At 49.2% G+C, this 25,867-nt stretch overlaps 6 protein-coding genes across 6 annotated transcripts; 3 read left to right on the forward strand and 3 right to left on the reverse strand.

The window, feature by feature from the left end:
- Positions 1–183: 183 nt before the first annotated feature.
- RhiXN_01873 (uncharacterized protein) lies at positions 184–5,882 on the reverse strand (the record flags this gene model as incomplete). The annotated part of the gene is made up of 10 exons (XM_043321692.1): positions 184–959; positions 1,023–1,821; positions 1,848–2,487; positions 2,563–2,630; positions 2,689–2,982; positions 3,049–3,205; positions 3,562–4,256; positions 4,283–5,175; positions 5,223–5,318; positions 5,345–5,882. 10 exons carry the CDS (start codon positions 5,880–5,882, stop codon positions 184–186), a joined length of 4,956 nt encoding a protein of 1,651 aa, XP_043187515.1.
- A 405-nt stretch (positions 5,883–6,287) lies between these two features.
- Positions 6,288–7,966, forward strand: RhiXN_01874 (box H/ACA snoRNP assembly protein SHQ1; the record flags this gene model as incomplete). The annotated part of the gene is made up of 6 exons (XM_043321693.1): positions 6,288–6,362; positions 6,426–6,789; positions 6,886–7,132; positions 7,195–7,316; positions 7,387–7,637; positions 7,673–7,966. 6 exons carry the CDS (start codon positions 6,288–6,290, stop codon positions 7,964–7,966), a joined length of 1,353 nt encoding a protein of 450 aa, XP_043187516.1.
- A 232-nt stretch (positions 7,967–8,198) lies between these two features.
- On the reverse strand, positions 8,199–9,341 carry RhiXN_01875 (linker histone H1 and H5 family protein; the record flags this gene model as incomplete). Its single annotated transcript, XM_043321694.1, has 6 exons — positions 8,199–8,222; positions 8,272–8,505; positions 8,555–8,892; positions 8,947–9,053; positions 9,108–9,169; positions 9,228–9,341. 6 exons carry the CDS (start codon positions 9,339–9,341, stop codon positions 8,199–8,201), a joined length of 879 nt encoding a protein of 292 aa, XP_043187517.1.
- A 2,941-nt stretch (positions 9,342–12,282) lies between these two features.
- Positions 12,283–14,449, forward strand: RhiXN_01876 (uncharacterized protein; the record flags this gene model as incomplete). Its single annotated transcript, XM_043321695.1, has 4 exons — positions 12,283–12,687; positions 12,743–12,943; positions 13,016–13,396; positions 13,451–14,449. The coding sequence occupies 4 exons, from the start codon at positions 12,283–12,285 to the stop codon at positions 14,447–14,449; spliced, it is 1,986 nt and encodes a 661-aa protein (XP_043187518.1).
- Positions 14,450–15,944: 1,495 nt separating this feature from the next.
- On the forward strand, positions 15,945–17,008 carry RhiXN_01877 (C2H2 zinc finger; the record flags this gene model as incomplete). Its single annotated transcript, XM_043321696.1, has 6 exons — positions 15,945–15,947; positions 16,003–16,183; positions 16,245–16,585; positions 16,643–16,733; positions 16,799–16,926; positions 16,988–17,008. 6 exons carry the CDS (start codon positions 15,945–15,947, stop codon positions 17,006–17,008), a joined length of 765 nt encoding a protein of 254 aa, XP_043187519.1.
- A 407-nt stretch (positions 17,009–17,415) lies between these two features.
- On the reverse strand, positions 17,416–25,491 carry RhiXN_01878 (calcium-transporting ATPase; the record flags this gene model as incomplete). Its single annotated transcript, XM_043321697.1, has 29 exons — positions 17,416–17,444; positions 17,502–17,514; positions 17,582–17,683; positions 17,743–17,994; positions 18,046–18,334; positions 18,396–18,423; positions 18,482–18,661; positions 18,714–19,542; positions 19,598–19,789; positions 19,841–20,302; positions 20,356–20,628; positions 20,679–20,917; positions 20,978–21,097; positions 21,160–21,188; positions 21,508–21,890; positions 21,940–22,098; positions 22,156–22,401; positions 22,452–22,481; positions 22,532–23,078; positions 23,133–23,456; positions 23,518–23,662; positions 23,722–23,786; positions 23,843–23,958; positions 24,023–24,301; positions 24,352–24,405; positions 24,460–24,618; positions 24,665–24,735; positions 24,785–25,130; positions 25,183–25,491. The coding sequence occupies 29 exons, from the start codon at positions 25,489–25,491 to the stop codon at positions 17,416–17,418; spliced, it is 6,270 nt and encodes a 2,089-aa protein (XP_043187520.1).
- Positions 25,492–25,867: the final 376 nt, after the last annotated feature.

Below are 25,867 nucleotides of genomic sequence, written 5' to 3' on the forward strand. Positions count from 1 at the left end.
AAGATAAACACAGGGGGGTTTGTGCATGCACACCGCCGGCTAATCAGCAAGGACGGTTCATAAAACGGAGGGCAGCGGGATAAGAGAGGGCAGGCTTCCGTCGGCGTGCATACATTCAGACTAAAATAAGATGCAGGGGGTTATACAGGATTAAAGTCTAGCGTAGGTAGGGGTCCAGCCATCTTATGCGCGTGTCCTCGTTCGTACTACGCGCGCCGGGCGTGTTCGTAGCACACGACGCACAGAAGCGCAGGGTACTGCTGCGGGTGAAGAAGGACGCATAAACACGGATACATCCTCTTCGCTGGCAGCGAGCACCTTTTCGCGGGTAGTGATCGGAGCGACGGGGGTATTGTCGCGTCGATCGCATTCGTCCGCGTCGGTTTTCGATTCTACATCGGGAGTTTCGTCGCTCTTGCTTTCTACAGTTTCTGGATCAATATCCATCTTGGTTTCGACCTCAACCTCGGGTGTTGGCTCGAGTTCGGATTCGGGTTCTGGGTCGTTTAGCACCAGCGTATCGCCCAAGAATATCGATCGCACATCCTCTGGAAGATACGGTCGCAATCGCTCCTCGGCGACCGACCGAGCCTCTGCGAGCGGGCACCACATTCCTGAAACATCGGCGGCCTCGACACCGGTTCCAAAATCGATGGACGCGCCCTGGGGCATCGCAGCGGGATTGACAACATCAGAAGACGAATTATTGTGAAGGACATCCGAGGGTTCGGCGACGAGAGCTGGAGCAGTTGTGGGGGCAGTGCCGTCGGCTGCATTTGAAACCTCACTCGTGCCGGGTGGGGGACTGGAAATATCGATAGTATTGTTTGTCCTAAACTGTGCGTGGCAGGAGCCTGGTACGCGACAAGCGCGCAATAACGCACTTAGGCTCACGTATGCGTCCTCGAGCCGCCGAAGCAGGATACAGCCTCGGATGACATATGAGGCATATTCTACGCCTAACAAAAATACAGGATCTTAGACCAACCGGAAATAACGGAGCCCGGGAGAAACGGACGTACCATGCAACACCGTCTTGTCAATCTTGAATTCGCGTTCCCGTTGCAAGACAACTCCACTCGTAGCCGTTCGTTCGTCACACGGTCGGGATCTGGGGCCACCTAGCGATACCCTCATTCCAGGCGCAGCACGGCAACCCCATCCGCACGCCAAATCTCTCCGCTTCGAAGGTGAATTACGAGCGGTTCGCAAACTGCGTGTATGCGCGCGCTTGTCGCCCCAATCAGACCATAACCGGTCAACTTCATCCAGATGGACACTCTCGGGACCGCCAACATGGTCTGTTTCCCTGATAAATGCGTTGGGTAAGATCGTGGGAGAGCGAACGCCGAGCATAGCAAATTCCAGCTCAATCCCTTCACATGACGTTGTAAAGTCAAAGCCGAGACCGCCCTCGCATAGGTCTGGTGGGTCGAATGGGGGAACGTCCACTGCCATGGCCATTTTGACGTCCTCGGTTTCCTCAATCTTGACGGCCCAGACGTCATCTTCAGGTAGCGACGATGCAGCGAGGGACGAAGCGCGGGACGAGAGCGATGGTGGAGATATAGGAGACTCTGATTCTTCTTTGACTCTAACTCGTCGATCGCTTCCTTCGAATATTAACCCCAAGCCAATACCAACAATGGGAACCTGATCGGCCGGTCGACATGGGCTCGAGGGCGCAGAGTCTGAATTGCACATCATTTGAACATGGAAATCGCCATCCTCCACGTCGCTATCTTCAGCATGCTCAAGGGCATGGGGTGTTGAGGGGCCGCCCGAGCTCGGGTTCGACAGCGAGCGCCTTGAATGCGTAAGCTGGGGGCACGGCGCAGAGAACACACGATCGCGAATCGGGAAGGGATTAGAGCATTGAGGGTCTTCGTCCACGTCTGAGTCATCGTAGTTGCCTTGTGTGGCGAAGAGGGTGCATCGTCGGGTCGAGCCGGTGACGATCGGGAAGCAACCGATCCAAGACGTAGGCGTATGCGTACTTTCGACTTGCGCTCGCGATGTGCCTCGGCTTCGCTCTCGTCGTCAAACTCGGGAGACGGGGTCATGCCGTCCAAGCCGAGCTCGCGTGCGGCAGCTCCCCAGCTCTTGGTCCTCGTGCGTTTACGCGAGCTCATGCGTTGGGGCTGGGATTGAGGTTCAAACGGGACAGGAGTCGGGATCGGAGCTGGAGGAGCGGGAGACGGCGAAGCGCGGGCCGAAGGATCAGAATCAGGCTCCTTGGGCTTAGGGATGCTCAGTCTATCCCACGGACTGAGGAACCCTGCGGCCTCGGAGAGATACCATGCGGTGCCCTTCTTACGCTCGGATGAGCCGTCTGGGTTGGGGCCGATGGCACGGTCTTCGGTGGTCGGGGTGTCCGAAGGGTGGCGCGGGCGCGGATGTAATGAGTGACGGAGCAAGAGGACAGGTGTGCCGCGTGCAAGGTGTGCTCGGATGTGCGTAGATACTGTAGATGCGGGAGTATTGCCACTACACGAGGTGTACGAGATGAATCAGGGATATTAGATATGACCATTTCGAACTCTAGTCGCGTCAGGGGCTCACCCTAGCTTGATGATCCCGGCCGAATGCGCAACGTCAACAATTTGGCGAGGGGTTAGTGCACGATTCTCCTGTAAATGGCCATGTTATATTAGCCATGATAAATGCGTCGTATATAATTAGACTAACCACATGGGCCAATGCCCTGCAAATTCCCATCAAAATTGTATCCTTCAAGTCGTCGGGGGCAATAGACACTCCTGGCGGGGGAAACTCGCGCACAGATACTAATGCTTGGGGCTGTGGCTGGGACTGTGACTGTGACTGCGATCGAGCCGCCGGTGTGGGTATTGTCATCGTCGGCATGGGGCGAGAGAGAGTAGGAGCAGCAGGTGGAGGCATCGACAAGCGCTGTGACGTGCCAATGGAAGATATGTGGGCGTTTATGACATGTGTTGCTGGCGAGTTCGTTGTTGCTGTCGTCTACGCGGTTATCAGCACCCACGACGGGAAGGACATCAGGAACAGCCAGCTCACCCCGATGCTTACCGCACTATCCACGATAGTCGTCTCATCTCTACTATGCCCCGTCGTTTCATGAATGGCCGGCGACGAGGCCATGTTGACCCAGTGTGGCGAATCTGGTGAATGGCAAGAATGGTGACAGTGGCTGTGCTGAGTGGAGAGTGTGAACAAGGGGCCGGCACTAAATTTTGCAATTTGCAATTCTCAAATCCGAGCTTGCTCATCGAGTTGAGCTTCAACCACGTCCCTTGCGGATGGAGAAAGAACACATACATTACGGTAGATCATGCATCATTTTTGACATTGAATGACAGTAAGAAACCCAACATAAAACATAGGGTACCAACACCACCGCAGCCCTGATGTACGATGACGCTTCTGCCGGAGCCCGGTCCGGATCCGGGTCATTCGATGCGTCACAGCACGTGTGATCATTAATCATAGCAAACAACGCCCGCTTTACAACCAATCAAAGACACATATAATAATACACGATCCCAAAAAGGCGATACTACAATGCATACAATCAAGACGTACTAAGGCATAGAAAAGTATCCAGTGTTATGCTCGATCCGTACAGGCGTATCTAATCCCTGCTGTTCCCGTCCAGCAAAATCACTCAGCGTGGGTGTTCCCGCGGCGAGTGCGTCGCGCGTGAGCCAGTTCATTCGACTCCCGCCATCCCCCAAAGCATGGCCCAAAATACCATTCATTTGGTCTTCAAGCGAGATTTTAACGTCCCCGGGGCCTTCGAGTGGAGTTGGAGCCCACCACTCGCGTCGCGCTTCTTGTCGCTCTGCAAACGGCGGTGGGTACTGAGGTGTATGCACCAGTTGCTCAAACGGCGTCACCGGTTGCGACCCTTGATGCCCTCTTCTCCCTGCCAATTGATTCACGCGTGTATGTAGTTGTTGTGTAGCATCCTCGGGCGGCGACGGTATCGCTACGCTGAGGTTTGGCTTGGCAGGCTTGCTATCCGCCCCATCGTTCATGCTCACATCCCCATCCCCATCCGCGGCCCCGTCACGAATCGACTCGTCTGAATCATCGTCGGCGCCTACTACGCTCACTCCAAGCGCATCGTGTTGAGCCTGTTCTCCCGTGAGATCCACGTGCTTGATCTTCGAGTAGCCAGTCTCGCCGGTTGGGACCACCTTGATGTCATGCACCACCAAGAGTGGTACGTTCAGATCGCCATCGCGATTCCCACCAGCTAAGCTCCGCACGTACTTCTGGACCAATCGCACTCCGTGTACACCTCGGGATTTCCCTTGAGGACCTTGCGCCATACTTCAGGAGCATAAGGAATCTCGTAGATCCACGAGTACTTTTCGCGAGCCTCGCGTCCGGTCGGGAACACAGTCGTATGCGTCGACATAAAACGACCTTCGCGTCCACAAAACGCATCGGTAAGACAATATCCGTCGAATTCTTTCATCGCCTCGACCACAAGCGTCGCTCGGATTTTGCCAACGTGCACTCCAGGGGGCGGGAGGGCTATTCCTATTTCGGCATGCATGCACGTTCCCGGTTGTATTTGCCGAACGATATCTTCCATATCGGCGGGAAGCGGCTCCAGCGGGCAAGTGGCCGAGTGCATCTGAGCAAATACGTGGGTTGTGGTCGGGCGAGATCGGACGCCTTCGTCCTTGAGCGTCTTTTCAGCCCAAATAGTGATGGCCGTGATATAGGCTAACCGCTCGCCACGCCATGCTCTCGGATGGATGACTTCAGGCCTGTCGGCGGCGAGCGGTTCAGATAAAACACGGCTTATGGGAACTGTAGGTATGTCGGTACGAGGAAGGAGCTCGGCAATTTGAACCTGCCGTTTTGTCGTGTCAGAGTGAGATGTTGATGGAGGACTCTGGGGAGTTCCTGGGAGACTTGCATCGCTCGTAACGGAGGCAGGTGCACTCGAGCGAGTAATTACAGATATGAACGGTTGGCCATCCATGAGGTGTTCGATCGGGTCTGTGTTTACCATCGGCGGAGGACTGACAGAACTGCCGGGATCTTCAGTCTTGATATTTGGGGGCGAGGCAGAATTTGAGCCAAAGCGATTTGCTGGGGATACGGCTGAGCTGGCCGGAGCAGACCTGGTAGTTGCACCGGGATTCAACTCGTCGAGCTGACCGTTCAAAATCTTCATCACTGTACGGATGTTAGTCCACACGGCCAAAAATGAATAAAACACTCACTCATGGGATCGTCAGCATGGACCTTTTTGAGGACCTGTATATGACTGGATATCTGTTGCCGTGTCCGAGATTGGCCAGTCAAGCGGAAAATCTCCTCTGCGATCAGCGCGTTGCGACCGTACTGACGACCGTCTCGCATAATCCAATTCTTGCCGTTGTTGGGGATGGAACGAGCGGCTGGGCAAGTGTGAGCGAAAGGGAAACATTTGGAATAGGAGACATGCCTTGGAGAAAGGCATCCTGGACGTCGGGGGACCAGATGGCATCGTGACGTTCACCAGCATAGGGGCGACGGCCGCGTTTTGAGTTTGAATTTGAGTGTGATGTTACGGTCGCGGGTGCGGTTACGGTTGAAACGGGGCTGCTCGAGCCAGAGCCCAATGAACCGATATTGTGAGGAACAAGGCCCCGATTGCGAAGAGGAAGCGTAGGGACAGCGAACTCCGGTCGCGTCGGAGGTGTCAGGCCAGAAGGACCAGAAGTGGAGGAAAGGGGGTGGGAGAAGGGGTGCGGGAGGTGTGGATGGGTGGCGGGAGTCGCGTACGCATAGGGTGAGTAGAACTGGGTGTTATTAGTATTAATATTATTATTGCTGGTGGTATAGGCATGTGGGTGATGTAACGAATCCCCCTTGATCGGCCGGGGCAGGTCTCCGGACATAGTGTTGCGATGTGGATGCCGCGATGGAATTTTGCCAAGGTAGGCGCACAGAAACTGTTCAAGGGGGGACGGCGCTATATAAGATCGTGGGATGGTTTGCGGACGAGGTGGTGGTCAGAGTGCAAATTCGTCCAAAGTCGGGTCCCCGTCGTACACCACATCTTTTATGACCGATCCGCTGTCGCTACCCAGACCTATTACATCTAATCCAAGCTTCTTGCCGGTCTTTTCCAACCAACCCCCCTCCACCAATCCCCTGCTCTGGAAGCTTTCTGCTCACTTCGGCAGGTCTCTATCTTTCATCCCGGCCGACCAGGGTCTCATCTCGGCTTTTATTGCGACAATCACCTTCACTAGCGCCTTTACTAGTCCCTTTTGTAAAACTTTTCCCAACTTATATCAAAAATGATAACTCCAAAATTCAACTGTAGTCAGGATGAGATCTCGGTTATCCTTCAACTATACGTTCCCGCTGTGCGAGTGAGTCCAGTTCTCCAACTGCCGCCCTGTCTCATATTCACATATTTCTCATCGGGATTATAGGCAGCAGATGTTGAGATCCACGTCGAAGGCACGCTGTTTTCAGCACACATCAATCCATATTTTCTCCGCCTCAATTTTCCCTATCCGGTACTCGAGGACGATGACTCGTCTGCGTCTTATGACCCTTCGTCCGGTACTCTCACCGTGAGACTCACGAAAGAGACCAAAGGCCTACATTTTCCCGATCTCGACCTTTTAACCAAACTTCTCGCACCCCGCTCCGCCGCAGCTCTCAATGATGAGGGTCGGACCAAAGGACCCCTTATAGAGGTTCTGGATAGTCGTTCTCCAGATCAACTCGCAGAGGAATTAGACGACAAGCTTCGGCTGGATCTAGAACAAGAACACGCAGCATTCGTGCGAGGTACGTCACTTTTCTCCGTCGATATTCTCATCTCCCCTCTTTCTTCTATCCTTCCGTAACGCTCTAAACCTACCAGACTATAAACTCTGGCTCTAGCTGCACAAAACGATTGGCAAATCGACCAGGAAGCACCTGACGACGAGCTCCTGGATGCCGGTCCATCGATTTCCACTTGTACTCCGTATGGCTTTCTTAATTTGCACACCGGATACTTTACAAACGTCATTCACACCGAAAATGAGGTGAACGAGCTTGGAGCCGAGGCAGAAAACTCCACGCTCGCGAGGCGGCGACAACTTCGCGAGGCAAGCGAAGAGGCCAAGTGGGACGAAGAACACTACATGTAAGCATATATAAACGCCGGCTATATGCATACCTGCTGTCCTACCGAGATCTCTTGTTTAGAGCAGACTTTGTCGACGATGAAATTATCAAAGAGTTGATGAGCACTGAATTACCACCGGAAGGCATATTTGTATTTACAGAGGAGGAAAATATGACAATGTTGCGTCTTCCTCGAAAAGAATGTAAGTAGATCCCCCTTTTTTTCAACCCGTTTGGTCTTGATTTGCCCGAATTCTTATTCACCGGGACCAGACTTGCTTACTCCCGATCGAACGAGAGAGTTACAAATTGCACTTTGCACCATCCTCTTTGCTGCGCAGTACGATTGGCGAACGACACAAGGCGACCCGACGCCCGAATCGGCTTGGACAATATGTAAACTCGTTCCGGCGTTCTCTGCTCTTGATCCGTGCCCGGCTCCAGTCTCTCTTCGTTCGGCTTTGCGGGCGTCGTACCGACGGGCATTAGCGTTCCCACTCTATCGGTCATTTGCCTATGCCAACGTGTCCAAAAAGATGTTGCTCAGCTCCTTGGCCAGGGCACGCGTGCCGTTACCCGACGACTATTAGCAACCAAAAAGATTCTGGATGGCCATGATGTATATTATGTGTACTCGAAGATCTGGGTTGATGATTTTTGCACTTGGCTCATCGGTTACTCAACCGACGCAGGTCTCAAGGCACTTGGCTCGGAACTAGCGACTACGCAGCCCTCCAAGGTAGAGATTGGTTGGGACCTCGAAGATCTGGAAGATGCTGTTCGAGAAACCGAACCTGATAGCGACGACGAAGATGCGGATGAAGTGGAACGCATGACAACTGCGACACTCTAGTTGTTTCAGAAATTGACGTATACATAACAATACCAGGAATCTATACTACTACTACCTACTATCCTACATAAGAGAGACATCGAAACTCCAGCTTGATCGAGACGCGAGTCATATGGCATATGGAACGGGCATAAAGGAGACACGCAGACCCAACCACAAGAATGAATAAAAATAGCGCACAACGGACAGCAAAGCGATTGACGGACATCAGAGAATCAGCATACACCACCGTTTATGCCTTTGTGGATGCAGGCGTCTGAAATTCGATAAGTTAGAGAACTTGAGAACCAAGTGAATCATCATACCTTTGATGGTTTCGTGGACGTGGGTTTCTTCGTGGAAGCGGGCTTCGCAGATGTCGGCTTGGCTGCAGCTTTGGTAGAAGTAGGTTTAGTCGACGCAGGCTTGGTATTCTCTTTCGTTGTGCTCTTGGATAGAGCCTTGGACTTTGAAGACTTGGACGCGGTAGAGGCTTTCGTTGATTTAGTTGCCGCCGCCTTAGCCTTGTCTGCCTTCTTCGCGTCGCCAGAAGTAACCTTCTGCACAAAGTTTAATACTTCGTGCAATTTTCTTGAATAAAACGCTTACCTTGGAGGCGGCTTTCTTGACAGTGGGTGCCTTGGCGGGTGCTTTCTTTGTAGTCGTGGCTTTCGAAGTTGCCTTTACTGGTGCCTTCTTGGCTGCAGACGTGCTAGTCTTCTTGACAACAGGGGCTGCCTTTACACCCTTAGGGGGAGCGGCAGATGTGATGTTCTTCTTTGGTTTGAGGACATTGGAGGAGGATGCCTTGGTAGTCTTCGCCTTGGTGGCCTTCGGAGCGGCTTTCTTCTCGACCTTCTCGGTGGTAGCAGCCTTCTTGGGGGCGTCGTTCTCTTTAGATTCGCTCTTGCTAGCCTTGGGAGCGAGCTTGACCTTGCCGCTAGGTCCTAGATCATAACACTGTAAGAGCCTTGTCTGAAGACAAGTACGACTCTACTTACCCTTGGGCAAAGTAAAGACATTGTTCTCGGCACCCTTGGTGATCGCACGATTCAAATTTGAGAGTTGGAGGCCAGTCATCTCGATTTTGTACTTCTCTTCGATAAACCTATGATCGAGGTCAGTCGTGCTGAACACGAAATAGTTGATAAAAATAACAAACTTCTTAATCGTTGGACGCGAGACACCACTGCGAGAGTCTTCTTTATTTTCGATTATGCACTCCTATAAAGGTAGGAGGATTAAACGATGATCGAAGGGCATCGCTTCCAATACCACTCACAGTGATCATGTCGATAAAGCTTGGGTGTCCTGCGGCAGCAGCTTTCGACTTTGCTTCAGCCTTGGACTTTCCAGTCTTGGCTCCCTTAGCAGCAACGGTCTTGGTGGAAGGCATGATGAATGAGATGGGTCGAGATGAAAAGTGGCGAATGTAAGCAAGGTGACAATGGGAGAAGCGGGAGATGAAGTTGAAAGTCCTGTAGGTGGGGTCTCGATCACGGTTTATACAAGCAGGACTAAGGTTCCCAGTTGGATTGTTTGCTTTTGTTTAAAGGTCACGTGGCTGAACAACAAACTCCCTTCGACTAATCTCTTACTTGTCTCAAAACCCAAGCAGTATACCTTGTTGTTGTAACCCGACATATTAGAGTATCACATTTAGTATCATCCATACCTTTGGGTGCTCTAGCTCACCGCTGATTCACTGGTTGCAGTACAACCAATTCAAGGCCTGAAAGATAACAAGTTTTAATTTCTTGAAATCACGTGACTCTGACCCCGTCAAGCTCAGGGGCCACCCGAACCCCCGTCCAGGACCACGCCATGGAGACGTGAGGAACCCGGATAGACCAGCGCAAGGCTGGCCCTTTGGTAACGGTTTTGACGCGTGTGTTTTACTGATCATTTAACAACCGTCTGGGTCTTTGTGTTCCATTTTCCTTCCCCGCCCCCCCCCTTGTGTATCTATCAGAGCGGTTTGCCTCGTTCGCATGTAGCTCTCAAAATATGAGTTTAAAAAAATGAAATCACGTGATACACTACGCTGCTTTCCCCAAATTTACCTGATGTATACGTGTATTGGATTTGCAGTAGGCCATGATTAAAGTATGTGAACAGGCTCTCTACAACTATTGTATATAAATCAAGAGAGCTTCACACTGCCGTTATTGCAAAATAACCTGAAGCGTGACGTGCACTGTTTTTATTTATATTGTAGCTCACTGGTGCCTATTAATACATTATGTCGACCTGGTGTTGTACAAACTGGTTCTGTGCCTCCTGTGGTACCTCGAAAGTGTAACATGAATTTATACTCCGAATGCTCCAAAACGGTGGACTTGAACTTAACTAATATGCCCAATATGCCCAAAGGGGCGGAGACTATTTGTGAGACTAAAAAACGCATGGGTGCCGCAGCAGCAGCGGGATCTCAAGACCGTATTAGTAATATTATTTGGGGAAAGATGGGTGGTTCTCTCGCCGATTACAGGTACATCACTGGTAAATTATTGGTCCAATCTCATTGTTGATATTTATAGCTCCGGATCTGCAACGTAGATCGACTGTACTGCTGCACACACACTGGTTACATCGCTATCCTAAGATAGCACATAAGCGAAGTTTAGCCACAGTATATTTGTGGGAAATTCGATCAGCGATCACTGTAGACACCGTCGCAGTGTTGTACATAGTTGCCGGAGTAACCAGGGGTGCGTGCACCATAATTAAAGGCATGTGGCCCGTCAGCGATATTAGGTGGTCTCGGTGCGCGCTCTAGCGGTTCATGTCGAACCGATTCAACGGATATAACACATACAAGCCTGGTTCTTTTCTCGGCGGAGACCATTATTACAGCTGAGTAAATGTGCGCTCAGTTCTAGCACTTGCGGTTATGTCGCGTTTGATCCAGGTACTATAATGCAGTTTTTCATATGGCCCAATATGCCCGGGCTCGTTTTGTCACCCAACGCGATATCTTGTAACTCTCCTATATTTTCTTGCGCATGCAGCAGATTCTATAAGCTATTCCAACATGAAACCTTGCTTTGAGAAAGCGCTCTTTAAATGACACGAATCCACATGACTGTGCATTATGTATCCGCAGTTTGCACGTCCCTATTCTACACATTAGTCATCGATGACCACACTCTCACCCCGCGAGCCGACATCTGACCAATAACCAATTACATTATCGCAGTCGGCCGCTGCCGCGATTCTGATAGACTATTCTAAGAGGGAAAAGACGAGACAGTGGTCCGAGTATTACCTCAATGTCATCTGTACATGTGTGTGCATGATTGCTGAGCAGGAACAAATGGTCTCCGCCAGACCGCCGATCCTCGGCGCCAAGGTTGTACTCACCGCCTGTCAGCGGTGCTTTATTTGCAGCAAATATTCCGATCATTCTCAGGATGCATATGGGTACATCGATATTTTCGCCTAGAACTCATATATAGTCGCGCTCGTTCCGGTGCATTTACCCTGATATGATGAGTAATTCTAGTCACTGATTGAATTCCCACATTGTGTGAGCGATCAAGTCATAAGGTTAACCTAAAAATACTGAACATGGTCGTTTCTCACGTTACAGCCAGTAATTGCACCTTAACCAGTTATTTCTAGCTTTCAGGGTAGTTTGAAATAATAGTATCGACGCTAGTAGTATTCGCTGGGACGAGCACTATAGTGTAAGGTTCATAACGAAAACTTCGGCGGCATTCTGGTGGATGAATAATTTTGGGAGCTATAGGCACCGCCCGCGAATGCACCTCCCCATGGTCACCAGGTGGCGCCCCGGACCTACGTGAATAACTCTGAATTACCTTAGTATCATTTGAGACTGGTGACAATACCATCTCAGGTTGGTAAATGACGTTTAAGGCAGTCTGCGAATGAGGACAAGATTATGCTTAAAGGCCTCATCTAAGGTTATCAATTTCAACAGAAACGACAACGATCGCCAGGTTTGAATAACAATTCCATATGTCACTTAACTTTATGACGATACCAAGGTCCAGATTTGTACCCAAGCACCAGACCTTGCTCGCTCGCGAACTCGTGTTTGTCGAGTATTCAACTCATACCGCTTGGGTATTTCACAAATTTGTAGAGTGCTATTGTAAAGCAATTGATGGTGGTTGTCCCGAAAAAGACACCAATACCAAACGCCAGGCGCTAAGTTGGAACAGTCTGATTGACAATTGCATCACAAGTTGCGCCCTTGTTCTTCTCACCCACCTGGGCGGCGGCAACCAGTATTGATTTTCGCTACAAGTTTTTTGTTTGTAGTCTAAGGCCCTTTCTTGGTATCGTATTACCTTCCGTGCTATCTTAATATGGGTAATACTGGGTCGTCTTCTGGCAAGCATTCTCATAGCCACAATATTCGGGACGAAATAGTCGACTTTGGTTATCTTTCTCCTCAAGGGATCTATACCGGACCTCAAGATTGGAACCAAGAATTAGTCGGGAAACTAATTGTCGATCGAAAACTTGCACCCTTTTATCGTCCGCTTGAGGATTATGAGCCTGACTGGGACGACGATACCATCTTGAGGAACCGGAAGCTCAAACCAGGAGAAGAATCTTTACCTCCGTCTGTAACTTTACCCGTTTCTGGCCCATCTTTTTCGGGAAAAGGGAGTGCTAAAGGCAAGGGAGTCGCAGACCGGCGCGAACAACAGAGGATGTCGGAGGCCGAGGTTTATCGTGGTGCGATCGAATGTCCCATCTGTTTTATGGTTAGTGTCTTACTGTGATAGTAATTTCATCAAATCTGACTCTTACCGTGTGAAGTATTATCCACCTAATATTAATCGCTCTCGCTGCTGTGACCAAGCGATTTGTACAGAGTGTTTCGTGCAGATCAAACGCGCCGAGCCAACGACTACTCACATCGTGAGCGAGCCTGCTGCATGCCCTTATTGTGTACAGGAGAACTTCGGAGTCACGTATGAGCCTCCAAGCTGGAGAGCCGGACTTGTGCTCAGTTCATCGGTTAGTATATTAAACTCCTTGCCTTCAAAACGTCATAGGTCTGACATGTCCTAATTTTGATCCTGTCACAAGGGATCTCCTTCCCGACCCGAGCTACCCCGCCTTGGCGGTTCTGCAATTTCGACTGCTTCTGGCGAGTCTCAAGGGCATCTTACTGCTGAGCGTTCCCGACGCAAGTCGATTCCCCACCAATCTGTAGAAGTTGTTACCATCGATTATATTCGTCCTGACTGGGAAGCAAAGCTTGAAGCTGTCCGAGCCACCGTGGCTAGACGTGCTAATCGACGGATTGTAATGCGTCAAGTTGGAGACCGTTTGATCCCTGTCGGCATCACTAGTGGGCGCGTGGTTCCTGTTAATATTGGCGAAGGCGACACGGGCGGGAGTGGGAGACGAGGTCGCCGACAGCGGCCTGCCACATCTGGAGAACTGCCAATGCCTGATTTGGAAGAGGTATGGTTTCTAATGCTACAGACACGGCGAGTCACTTATCATGAGCGTCTTTAGTTGATGATGATGGAGGCTATGCGGTTGTCTTTGCTTGAACATGAGGCACAACAGCGTCGGGAGCGTGAAGCTGGAGCCCGTGGCGCGGATTCCAGTTCTAGAACTGCGTCATCTCGCGAGATCGCCAATTCATCGCCAGACCCAGCTTCCGGGTTGCAGCAACAAGTCCACGAAGAACATCAGCCCAGTCATACAAATTCCTCTCTTTCTGTGACTAGCACTGGTCTTGCTGCAAGCCTCGATCCTAGCACTTTGCAGCCAAACTCTTCTCATTCAGAGCCTACCGCGGACCGCCAGTCGTCTACAGTCTCGCCTCGCGAGTCGCTCGATCCCTCCCAAGCCGGACCATCTTCGCATCGCCGTAGTGGTAGTGGTCCACTTCAAGCAGCGCCTTCTCCATTAGGCGGTGCTGCCACCCTTGCTATGGCAGTCGGTTTTCCTTCCGCGTCCGACTTGTCGGGGGAGGTTACAGAGGAATCGGGGTTCCCATCAAGGACCCTGAATACATTGTCTGCTGCAGTTAGTGCGTCAAGCATCCCCGCGGTCATCCTCGGCTCCAGTCCAGATGATCGCCCAGAGCACGAAACCGGAACCTCAAAGTCTGAAGCTGGGGAACTTCCAGTTGATCACTCATCACTTGGCGAGTCTCACAGTGGTAACTCTCCGCTAGCCCACCAGGAACAAGTTACCACTATTGCATCATCTGGCTCTGTACCTAACCCCCATTCAGCTTTACCATTGACCATGGTCCCATCCAATTCGACCAACCACAATCCATCAAAGTCATCCGCTGCCTTTCTATCGACCGATGCTCGTACAGCTACTGAAAGCTCGGTCCGAACGACCGATACTCAACAATCTATAGGAGATAACTATAGTGTCTTGCCATCATCGCCAGAGACGGAAACCGAGCAGCCCTTGATCTCGGAGCCTTCTAATCTCGCGCGCCCCGATACAGGAGACTCATACCATGCTCTAGGTGGCCCGAGCACAGCTTAGTAGGGATATTTTATGCTCAAACGACTTGTCCCTATATCACTATTGAGCTCGCTTCCCTTGATGTGGGATGTTCTAACGTCCTTAACCTGTGTATGTTCGTAAAGTTGCCATATGCGCCAAAGTTTCGACCCGTGTGTATCTATTAGACGCTTTCTACTTTGGTAATTTCAGACCACTCAAATGAAAATTAGCACCCAATCGACTTGTGCGGTCCTCGAGAAACATTTAGCGTTGATCGCTGCGTGTGATTTCGAACTTTTACCGGGAACAACTCATGTAACATGGGGTCATGAATATTTTGTCATGGACTTTATAGCTGCTTCTATTTTCGGTCAATAGTATTGATGAGGGATTAACCTCCCTACCTCTACGAGATCCCATCAGTGCTGCAGCTTACGACAGCGGCGTATGTCAGCAGATTGACACTGATCGCGCACCACCCAACTCCATCAACCGCCGGCGATGCCAGAGAATCACTATCCTACATACTCAAAAACATCGGCTAAAAGGTATACGCACATGCGCAATTGACATGCCAAGGAACTCCAGGACGGAAAGTCTCTGCTGTATAGTTCTCCGCCTTGAGTCGTCGCTACCGGCTGGATTCAATCTGACCCAGGAAGTCGGCGGGACTCAATTATGATCGATAAATCTTCGGGTTCGGGCAACGCTAGCCATTCTCAGGCGAGAACACTGATGGTTGATCCTCCTGGGGCCTCTTGAATTTGGAATTGCGCATTGGAGAGAGGACGCTCGAGTATCATACATAGACTATTAGTAAAACTGAGGTATTTCTTGTGACCAACCTATTTCAAAAGCTGTGCGACATTGAAACATCGTCTATTTGGAGACGATCCAACTATGGTTTCTGAATTGACTCCGCGTGGATCGGGTGCCACAGTTTCTAGCGCGATGTGGCCAATGGATGGACGTCCCGCTACACACATCGAATCGTAGAGTACAATATGTGGCCGCCAATCATCGCCCCGATTAGGATGAGGATCGTAGTTTTAATAGTGTTTGAGGAACCCCAGTGCCGCCCCACGTCGCGGGGAGTTTCCCTCGATCATGCACGTCAGCGTTACCTAGCGGATAGGTAAGCTCCATTCAGGTGGCTGAAGTAGGAACACGCAACGCCCGTCACTGGTACACGGTTCTTCTCCAGAGCTTCAGGCTCCAGATTCAGGACCACTCATCGTTCCCTTTAGCGTTATAGTGCGAATCTCCCAAAAAGTACGCGCCCCCCATTCGTCCCGCGGGCTTGATTGGAGAGCCAAACACGTGGTTCTTCCAGTTTGACTCAAACCAATTTGGTCATACAATTCGATTCTTCCATCTCCAAATCGCCTCGGGCCTCCGTAGTCAACCTGATCACCAGTCATTTGAATGTGTAAAGTGGACGAAAACCCTATCGCTGCTCTCTTCAAAAGGCCGCGTACGGTGCTGACCCATCACCAATCCCCGCTGATCCTTCATCTACTCCTTATCGGCCACAATGGTATGTGACCTGCCCCTTTCATTGCTTGTTTCTCAGTAACTCATCATTGACATAGCCAATGAACACTTATCCCACTTTTGAACCAAGCCTTCCTATGTATGAAGGCACTCATTGCACTGATAGCCAGTTGCGAACGCACCAATCATCGATGGGTAACAACAATATACAGTTTGGCCCAGGCATGTTCCAAGCCGTACCGTTTGAACCTATCCTTCCCGGAGAATGGTTGACACCTGGTACGTTTGGTGTACCAGTTGTACGCGCATATATGTGTATTAAGCCGCATTTAAACTACAGATAACTTTCAATGGGCTCCCGCACTAAATCCCTCCAATACGGCTTGGGATATGTCCCCGTCCTCATATTCATCCTCATATTCAAGCTCTCCAGGCTCAAGCTATGATCCGTTTGGGTTGGCACCCGGGTTCACTTGCGACGCAAGCCCTGAGTTTGAGGCGTACTCTCCTCCCAGCACCGCGACATCAGAGGTTGAATTACCCTCTTCCTTCGACTATTTTCCTACATCGACTAGTGCCAAGTCTCTTCCTATTGTACCGCCTGTCGTGCCAAGCTCTAGCCGAGAGTCTCCACCAGGGCCCAGTCGACGAGCGAGGCGACCAAGTAAAGATTCTTCTAAGGTGTGTTTTGAGTGATGTACTCACGTCGATCGAACGCTGATGAAGTGTTTCTCCTAGAATACTATTGACGACCGGAAATATCAGTGTGATTTTTGCCCAGTTCAAATGGCTCGCCTGCACGATATAAACAGACACATGCGTATACACAGTGAGTTTGAAATAAAATATTTTTGGGTGGAACGAAGAAGTCCTCACCAAACATTGAATTTGCAGCTGGTGTCCATCCCTACGCATGCATCGGTTGCGGTGAAACATTCCGGCGGACCGATGCGAGGACGCGTCATTGGTGCAAGCAACCAGAATGCTTCAAAATCCACAGCGCGAAGGCCCCTACCTCGAAGGTAAGATACATCACTACCAAAGTTTGAACCTTCCTCCTAAGTTAACTCGGTTTGGTTTCAGGCCCGACGACGCATTCCGTAGATACTTACAATTGTTTCTTTTTTTCTATTTGAATTTATTATGAAGGGACAATTACATATCTTATGTGTTTGCATAGTTGGTTCTGCGTTGTAGTATTGATCTGGTTGAGTTTCCTTGTTGCCGGCTTGTATCTTGTATGATTTGTTGTTACCTTTATAATGGTATTTTTACTCATCTACGGATTATAGATATATGTTATTTTACGGATATATATGATATTTGTGTCAATGTGCTCCGATTTATCCTTCAACTCAGAGCACCGAACCTGGAACATATACCGAGTGCAACTGGGACTGAGGCCAAGTGGATTAATTGTATAGTAGAAGACAGTTCGCAAATCCGAATTGACAAATGATGTTGTCTTTTTATGCAAAGTTGAACATGAGACACGGATGAGAGAATAATTATCAGTCCAATTTGAGCTTCGAGGGAGGATCTGTGAGATGAATGTTAGGATTCTAGCTTCGGTCTCAAGGGGATGAAATTGCCATACCAACAAATGTGGCCTGTTTGATATCCGATGGCGAAACGTCGTCAGATACATATCCACAAATGGAAAGTTACGGGACTCACCGAGATATACTTTAAAATCTCATCTATTGCAATGACCGGAAGGCTGATGAGTACCACAGCCTTCCATTCTTGCCAGTTCAGCGGGGTAATGGAGAATAACGCCTGGGATCAGAGGAATTAGCATGTGTACGGAGCCAAATGCGGGGTAACCAGTAACTTACCGTAAAGAACGGAATGTATAAGATTGCGAAATGAAGCGTCATACTTAGAGCAATGGCCGCCACAAGGTAGGGGTTCTTCCAAACTGGTAATACCAGTAGACTTTCGTTTTCCGACAAAGAATTGGCGGCGTTGAACATTTCGACCGTAACAAGTATAGAGAGACTTATAGTTGTCGCTGTCTTGGCCATTTCGTTGGTAAACATCGCACAGCCAATCTCTGGAAAGAGAGAAGAGCATTGGTGGAAATGAGTCTGAAACTTAGATTTAGTCTATGTTAGCTCCATGGGTTGCCAACAACGTACCAGTTGGTGGAATGTGATTTGAGGGCCGCCCTCATAGAATATAAACCACCAGGCATAGCCGAATACGGTCGCGAATCCCACATAGGTCCCAATAATTAAATAACGAATGAACAACCACTTCCCTACCAATGGTTCACGTACGTCCCTCGGTGGCATACGCATGATGGTGTGGTCTGGAGGGTTAAACCCCAGAGCTGTCGCCGGGAGACTGTCCGTAACCAGGTTAACCCAGAGGAGTTGGACTGGAATCAAGGCTTCTGGCATGCCTAAAAGCACGGTCAAGAATATGCTATAAAACGGAGCATGGTGTTAGTCGCCTATGTCCCAGCAAAATTCGGTAGAACATATACCTGACCACTTCACCAATATTCGAAGAAACTTGTAATCATTAGTTAATTTTTGAATGCGGCGCCTCATCCAAGAAATGAAAACTCACTGAGATAGCGAATAAACTGCTTGGTGTTGTTGTAGATTAAACGACCTTCCTCCACAGCTGTTTCAATTGTCGCAAAATTAGAATCAGCGAGGACCATGTCGGCGGCAAGTTTGGCGACGTCAGTTCCGCTTCCCATCGCAACTCCAATATCGGCTTTCTTGAGAGCTGGGGCATCATTTACTAATCAAGAGCGTGAGCTATGCTTCGGCATTTTAATACATATTGTACTTACCCCCATCACCAGTCATGGCCACAACGAGTCCAAGTCCTTGTAGTAGGTCAACCAATTGGCTCTTGTGCCCGGGCTCTGTGCGCGAAAAAAGGCTTGCGCGTTGAACGGCCAGAATCTTATCTTCGTGACTCAGAGCATCTAGCTCTCGTCCAGTGTAGCTCTTGCCATTGAGGTCTTCATCGAGCCCGAAAATTCCGATCTGACGGCAGATTGCCTCGGCTGTCTTTTTGTTGTCCCCAGTGATGCATATAACCCGGATGCCGGCTGCACGGCAGTTTGCGATAGCACTGCGAACTTCTGGACGAGGTGGATCCAGCATTCCAACAAGCCCAACAAATACAAGCCCCTGCTCGAACTGTGAGTACTCCGCCGTTGTAGATAACTTGTAGTGTGATGCATCTCCGTCGGCTTTGTCGGAGTAAGCGAGCGCGAGTGTGCGCAGACCTTGGCTACCGACTTCAGATACCTTGCCCAGCAATTCACTTCTGAGAGATTGAGAGAGAGGGCGAAGTTGGCCGCCAACGCAAATGTAATTGCAGCGTTCAAGCACTGATTCTGGAGCCCCTTTGACAAACAACGTGGCACCAGATCCTGGATTTGAAGCATGTTTAACCAGCACAGACATCATTTTCCTATCTCTCGAAAATTCGAAAGTGAGTAGGCGCTTGTATTGACTTTCGTAGTAATCGTTGACGGCCGTGGAGCGAGATCGAGGAGTAAGAGAACCAAACGATTTTGTCACCTCCGCACTGGGGCACCCAATTTTTTCAACCAACACTCTGAGGGCTGCTTCGGTAGGCTCGCCGACATTAGTATAGGTATCCTTTTCCTTTGGACACAATGACATTAATATTCATAACTTCTTGTGAATTTGTTTTGCATACCTCGTTATACACAATCTTTGCATCGTTGCACAATGCACTGACCTCGGCGAGCCGGATCATAGACTCAGTTTGCAGCTCCCGAGAGCTCAAAATATTGCCTTTCAGAGAAGAAATGCTACCCGTGGGCGCAAATGTGGTACCTTCCACGCTGTACTCCACAGGATCTCCCGATACACTGTCGATAACCAAGACCTGCAAGCAAGACCGTGAGAAGTTAAAAAAACTGAAATGAATTAAACCCACCCGCGACACACTCATTTGATTTGTGGTCAATGTACCAGTCTTGTCCGAGCAAATCACATTCGTGGCACCAAGTGTTTCTACGCTGGGCAAGTTACGAACGATCGCATTTTTCTGAGCCATCTTCTTCGTTCCGAGTGCAAGGCATGCGGTAATAACTGCTGCAAGGCCTTCCGGAATCGCGGCCACTGCGAGCGCAACCGCAATCTTGAAATAATAGACAGCTCCTTGTAAAACACCGTGATGGGCTGGATCCCAAAAGTGTCGCACGTTGACGATCCAAACCAAAATGCAAATGACAGTGATGACTTTGGCAAGCATGTCACCAAAGTCGTCCAATTTGCGCTTGAGAGGGGTCTTTTCTGAGATTTGGGACGAGATCGAGCGATGTATATCACCAATTGCTGTTTGTTCTCCGGTCCGGACGACAATGGCCGTGGCGTTGCCGTTGACCACAGTCGTACCCTACAAATCACCAGCATCAGCTATAGCCACTGCAAGTTCATTCTGTGACTTACTGAAAACACCATATTCGTCATGTCCTGTTTAACAACGTTCGTATCGCTAATAGCATCCACGATTTTACCGACACTCTGGCTTTCTCCTGTTAGAATGGCTTGGTCGATGCGGAAGCTACTCGAATGTATCTCAATTATACGACAGTCCGCCGGAATTCTATCTCCAACCGCAATTGAAACGATGTCTCCGGGAACTAGGTCTGAAGCGTGAATCTTGGCGACGTGTCCATCCCGAGTTACCTTGGCTTCATCGGGCGAGTATTCCTTCAGAGCCTAGGTGCATAGAATTAGTGACTATCAGGTATGTTGAAGTGGCTCCTTACGTCTATAGCCCTCTCAGCCTTGGTTTCCTGAATAACGCCCACAGCAGCATTGGCTACCAAGATCAGAAGGATAACAGCTGGTTCAACAAAGGCCATAAACAATCCTGAGTCACCATGGTCCTCAAATAACGCAAGTACGAAAGAAATGACAGCGGAGCCGAGAAGAATAAGAACTAGTTGGTCCTTGAATTGTTCCAAAATTAGCTCCCATAATGGAGTGGCTGGCTCCTCAGGAAGTTCTGGTGTTGACGAATAGGCGATCAGAGTATAAACAAGTCGATAAATGCGCTCACACTTACCATTCTTTCCATATCGTTTTGTATTTTCCAAAACTTGACCGGTGGTAAGCCCCGTATGGTAATTCACAGAAAAGTGTGTAAGCACTTGCTCTGACGTTTTGCCCCAAGCATCATCCATCTCTGAAAGCACGCAATCAGCTGTCGCACTACACTGTCAGGATCGCTGGAGAGAAATCACGTACTTTTGGGGGATGTGGCGGGACTTATGAAGCTAGAATCAATTTGAGAAATTGATTTTGCGTCGCGTGTTCCAATGATTCAGAGACACGTTGGTGTTAGTCTCGACTTTTCCAAAGCCTGTGACTAAGCTCATAATTTTAGCGCCAGGACTACAAGATCCGACCGAACCTTACAAACAAAGCGCGCCATCATTTATTTAGCTAGAAATTATTTTAAAAAAATGCAATACACCATAGCGAAATAACTATTGTACAAACAAGTTCACACGTTTCCAGTAACAAACCCAACGAGATACATCATCGAAATCCAAACCTGTTAAGCCCCTTAAACAAGGACTTATTTGAGTGCACCGAGATGTATCAAGGCGAGGCGCGCCAAAAACTTCGTATGTCTCTGCGTCTCGATTGTTGCTTTCCCTGATTGCTTGGTCTACTCGTGCCATACCATCAACTGATGCCTGAAGTTTAACGGTTGGAAGCCGTTTGCGGGTATCGTTGTCATCGTACAATCCCGACGCTTTTGAAACCATCTTATTCCACTCATCCAGAGGAATGAACGGCAATTCCTTCCCAAACTCCATAGCAATTACTTGGGTGACGATTTTCATGAGCTCTGGCCAGGCTGAGGGTTGTGGATGAGCTATATGCACCACGGTGGGTAGCTCAGCAACCACTTGGCAGCATGAATCCAATAGGGACTGTGCAGCCGCATCGAGTGGCACCCATGAGACGACCTGGAAAACTATTTAGCACTTGCTCCAAAAAAAAATCGAGAGAACTAACCCCGATAGCATCTGGAAGGTACCCTATAGTGAGAGAAGATGCGAGCATAGAAGGGAACCAATCGGTCTTCGACCAAGAACCGCTGATCCTATCGCCTGAAAGTTGGCCAAGGCGTATAACGCATGTCTCCAGGCCTGCCATCTTGGCCGCCTCTAGAACCTAGACCAATGCGAACATGGGCAAAAGGATTCTCCAAGTCTTCGTGATTATGCTTACCCTTTCGGCAACGTACTTGCTTTCTCCGTATCCAAACCCAAGTGAAATACTGGAGCTTGTGAGATATTCTTCGCCAAGGGACCTTCCAGGAAGTCCCAAGCCCGCCACCGAGATAGAAGACGTAAAGACCAGCCGGGGCGCGCGTTTCCATGTTGAATTCAATGCGAGATCAACCAAGTAGCGGGTACCTTGTACATTTGGTTCGAACGATTGGAGGTTCCAATTGAAATCGACCTGCCAGGCATTCTGATGCTCACATTAGCATGGTAATTTGATAGTGCGAGAAATAAACGCACATGGATGATGGTCGTTGCTGAAGATTGTATCTATTCCATAACAGTGAGCCCAAATCAGCAAGTCGCCACGAGCTACTCACCAACTCGTAATCTTCATTGGATAACCCTAGCTGGTTCTCGTTCAAATTGCACTCCAAGAACGTCAACTTGGGGTGGCTAAGCAAAACAATAGGAAGTGCTTTGTCTTCAAAAGATATGCGCTGCCTCTCTATAACTGGTACACCAGAGTCTCTGCGAGGACGGTTTATCGCCCAGACTCGCTTAACGCGTTCGTTTGTGAGCAGTTGTGCCAGTATATGTGATCCTAAAGAGCCAGTAGTTCCAGTAATTACTACACTTTCGATGGGCTCGGAGCCTGTGAGTGGCCAATCAGGATCGTTATGGCGAACTTTCATGTTTTGAGTATAGCGTGCAATCATCGTCTGCATGGTACTTGTTTCAGGAGCGCTGGGCGAACAGCTTGTGGAATTGTTAGTCAACTGAACCAAGTAAGTGGCCAGTTGTAGTATCGAAGGATGGTTGAATATTGATTGTTGCGTCACTTTTTCCGCGACAATGTGGGGCTCGATGCTTGGAGGTAGCGATAACGCCCGTCGGAGCACTCCTGATAGGAGAGTGGCCGTTAAACTGGCAACCCCTTTATTAGAAGTTAATTCGAAAGATAAGTAAAGGCCACATTACCTATCAAACCCTTGTTGGAATAAGTCATCGTAAGGATCTAATTGTCTACCTAGTAAGTGCGTCACACAGCGAGTCAACCAAAATTGGACTCCTTCCACATCATCCCAGGATGCAGGGGCTCCAAGTGAAGTAAGAGATGAGCCCTGTCCCAATTGGGCATACATCCGAGTAATATCGTTGGCATATAATTTCAATGCAGCAGCCCTGGCAACATTCCCCTTTGGTGTGCGAGGCAAGGGACGAGACGTCTCTGAGAAAATGATGGCTTCGCGAGCGATTCGAGAATGTGTAGAAGTATTGCTGTTGGCCAACTCCACGAACGGCCTGTATGAAATGGAATTAAATTCAGTTAACATTAGGCTGTATCCCATTGAATTCCATTCACCATATCTGATTGATGATTTTTTCGTAATCCACATTTGCCAAAGAGTCTACCTGATTATGGAGTTCGATGAGTACGCCCGTCTGGTTCTGTTCCCGGCCAAACATGATGGCAGATTGTATTAGTGGAGACTTGACAATTTGATCCTCTGAGAGTCAAAAGGTTGGGTATTGACCAAGAATACGACGTATGAATGAAAAGACATACCGATGGGAACCGGATTGGTTTTCTCTCCATTTAGTAGTACAATTTGGTCATCCAATCGACCAACACTGATACAGCATCAAGCATTAGCATATACGCAGATAATAACCTGATCGACACTTACACTTTCCACAGCCCCAGCTTAGTTGGGTGAGGAACTACCAAATCCTTTGTGGCATAACCCACTCCCCCTCTTTCGTTCTTATAATTAACAACGAATGGCTTGTAAATCGGAGTAGACTAGTGCAGGTGAAAGAGGTCATGTAAACAACTCAACGGCTAATTCTCTTAGAATTCGACCTACCAGCATCACTAATTCATACGTCCCATCTTGATCGTTTTGCGGAATGAGCTCGGGCTGGATATTGTCTGGAAACTCGATGTAAATCCAATCTTCTGGGGCACGCTTCACAAGATCGAACTCGACTGGTGCGCCAAATTCCGTAGCACCATACGCAGCACGTAGTGAAACACCTAACATGAACTTATTGAAACCCGGCTGACTTGGACGTAACGAAGGGTAAATACCTCGTTCCACAAGCCGGTTTCCTACATGAGGAATGAGAGGTCCCCCGGCATAGACCTATTTGCCTTATAAGCTAATCGTTACAATATGTCTTGGTGGCCACATACCACTCCATCTATCTTTTTCAGGTGATTGATGGCCTTGTTGTCGTGCGACCATGCCTAATCTCAGTTAGTTGGAGCTAAAAAAGAAAAGAGTGATAATTAGGTAAATACCTCGAGGAAGGTTGGGACCGTCAACAAAAAAGTACATTGGGATCTAACAACCGCGCGTAGGGTAACATCAGGGCTAGGAACTACTGGCGTGGCCCCAGGGGCAAAGAGAACACTGGTAAATCCGGCGAATTGGGGATAAAAACAGTGAGTTATAAAACCCTACCAAAATTTCAGTAAACTTCCTCACTTAAATTCCAAGACTTACCATGACATGAAATGTTGGTAATGCCATGAGCCCAACTCGAGCTCCGAAGCGACCCATTCCATAACAAGGGGCTAAGAATCATAAACAAATGCGCATGAAACTCGTACCCAATTTGCTCACGTTGGTTAACAAAACTGCTTAGAATACACCCCTGTGTGTAAGTAACTGGGCGGGGCAATCCTGTAGACCCTGAACTGTGAAGGATAGCTACAACCGAATTTTCAGACAATGGAGTGGGGTCAGGAAAGGGCTCAAACAAATCTCCAGAGCGTGGTTGAAATAGCTCCTTAAAGGTTGGGAGATATATGATGTTGAGATGCTGCTGACTTTCCTCCATCATGGAAAGAACGTTTTCGACCAAATGGGCGATAGCAGATCCACCTCCGCTGACCATGTGAACTGTTTCTGTTGCGATTAAAAGATGGCATATCCCGGCGACTGAAACGCGAGGGGAGATCGGGAAGGGCTATGCCAAGGTCAGTTCCTGCCTATTGCAGTTATCTAACAAAGGTACAAACCACTAGCCCTGCCCTCAAAATTCCCAGAACAAGCGCGATATTCACAATGGTGTCCGTGGATGTGAGGATAGCTACCCTGGTCCCTTGGGGGAGCGCCGAACCAGGATTGACAGTATGCGCAGCGCGATGTGTAGCATGAGCGAGTTGCCGGTATTTCACGACGCGTTGCTCATTCGAGCTTTCCGAGACGTCTACCAACATGGCAAACCCGCACTCGGGGTTTCTTCCAAGGTGGTAGTCCACGAGTTGGTTCAGCGAGACAGAGCCATCAGTGGCAGGTGAATCGAATTCGCTTAGGCCAATGGTCATTATGACTAGCTAATAAAGTCTTCGTGCGTGAGTGAATTATGAGATTTCGGGCTCCCTATATATAACCCGACTCACGAATGTATCAGGCAAGAGACGCTAGCGTTCCAGACGCAAGTCCAATGGGAACTCGGGAGGAGTGTGACAACAGCTTGCTGGAATAGACATGCAGAGCCCCTTTTTAAGGCAAAACCTACGAGCAAGAGAACAAGAACCCAATGTTATGGAACCGATGGTTTGTGCTGAGCAATTCGTTTCACTGGGAACTCTAGGGCGAAACAACTTCGTGTTGATCAGGTTCGGGCTGACGAGTCTAGGTATCCATTTGGAATGACCACATATTCGCTATACGAATTTGACGTTCCGTCGCACTCTGCTC

This window comes from Rhizoctonia solani, chromosome 16, assembly GCF_016906535.1.
Source record: "Rhizoctonia solani chromosome 16, complete sequence".
Taxonomy (NCBI): Eukaryota; Fungi; Basidiomycota; class Agaricomycetes; order Cantharellales; family Ceratobasidiaceae; genus Rhizoctonia; species Rhizoctonia solani.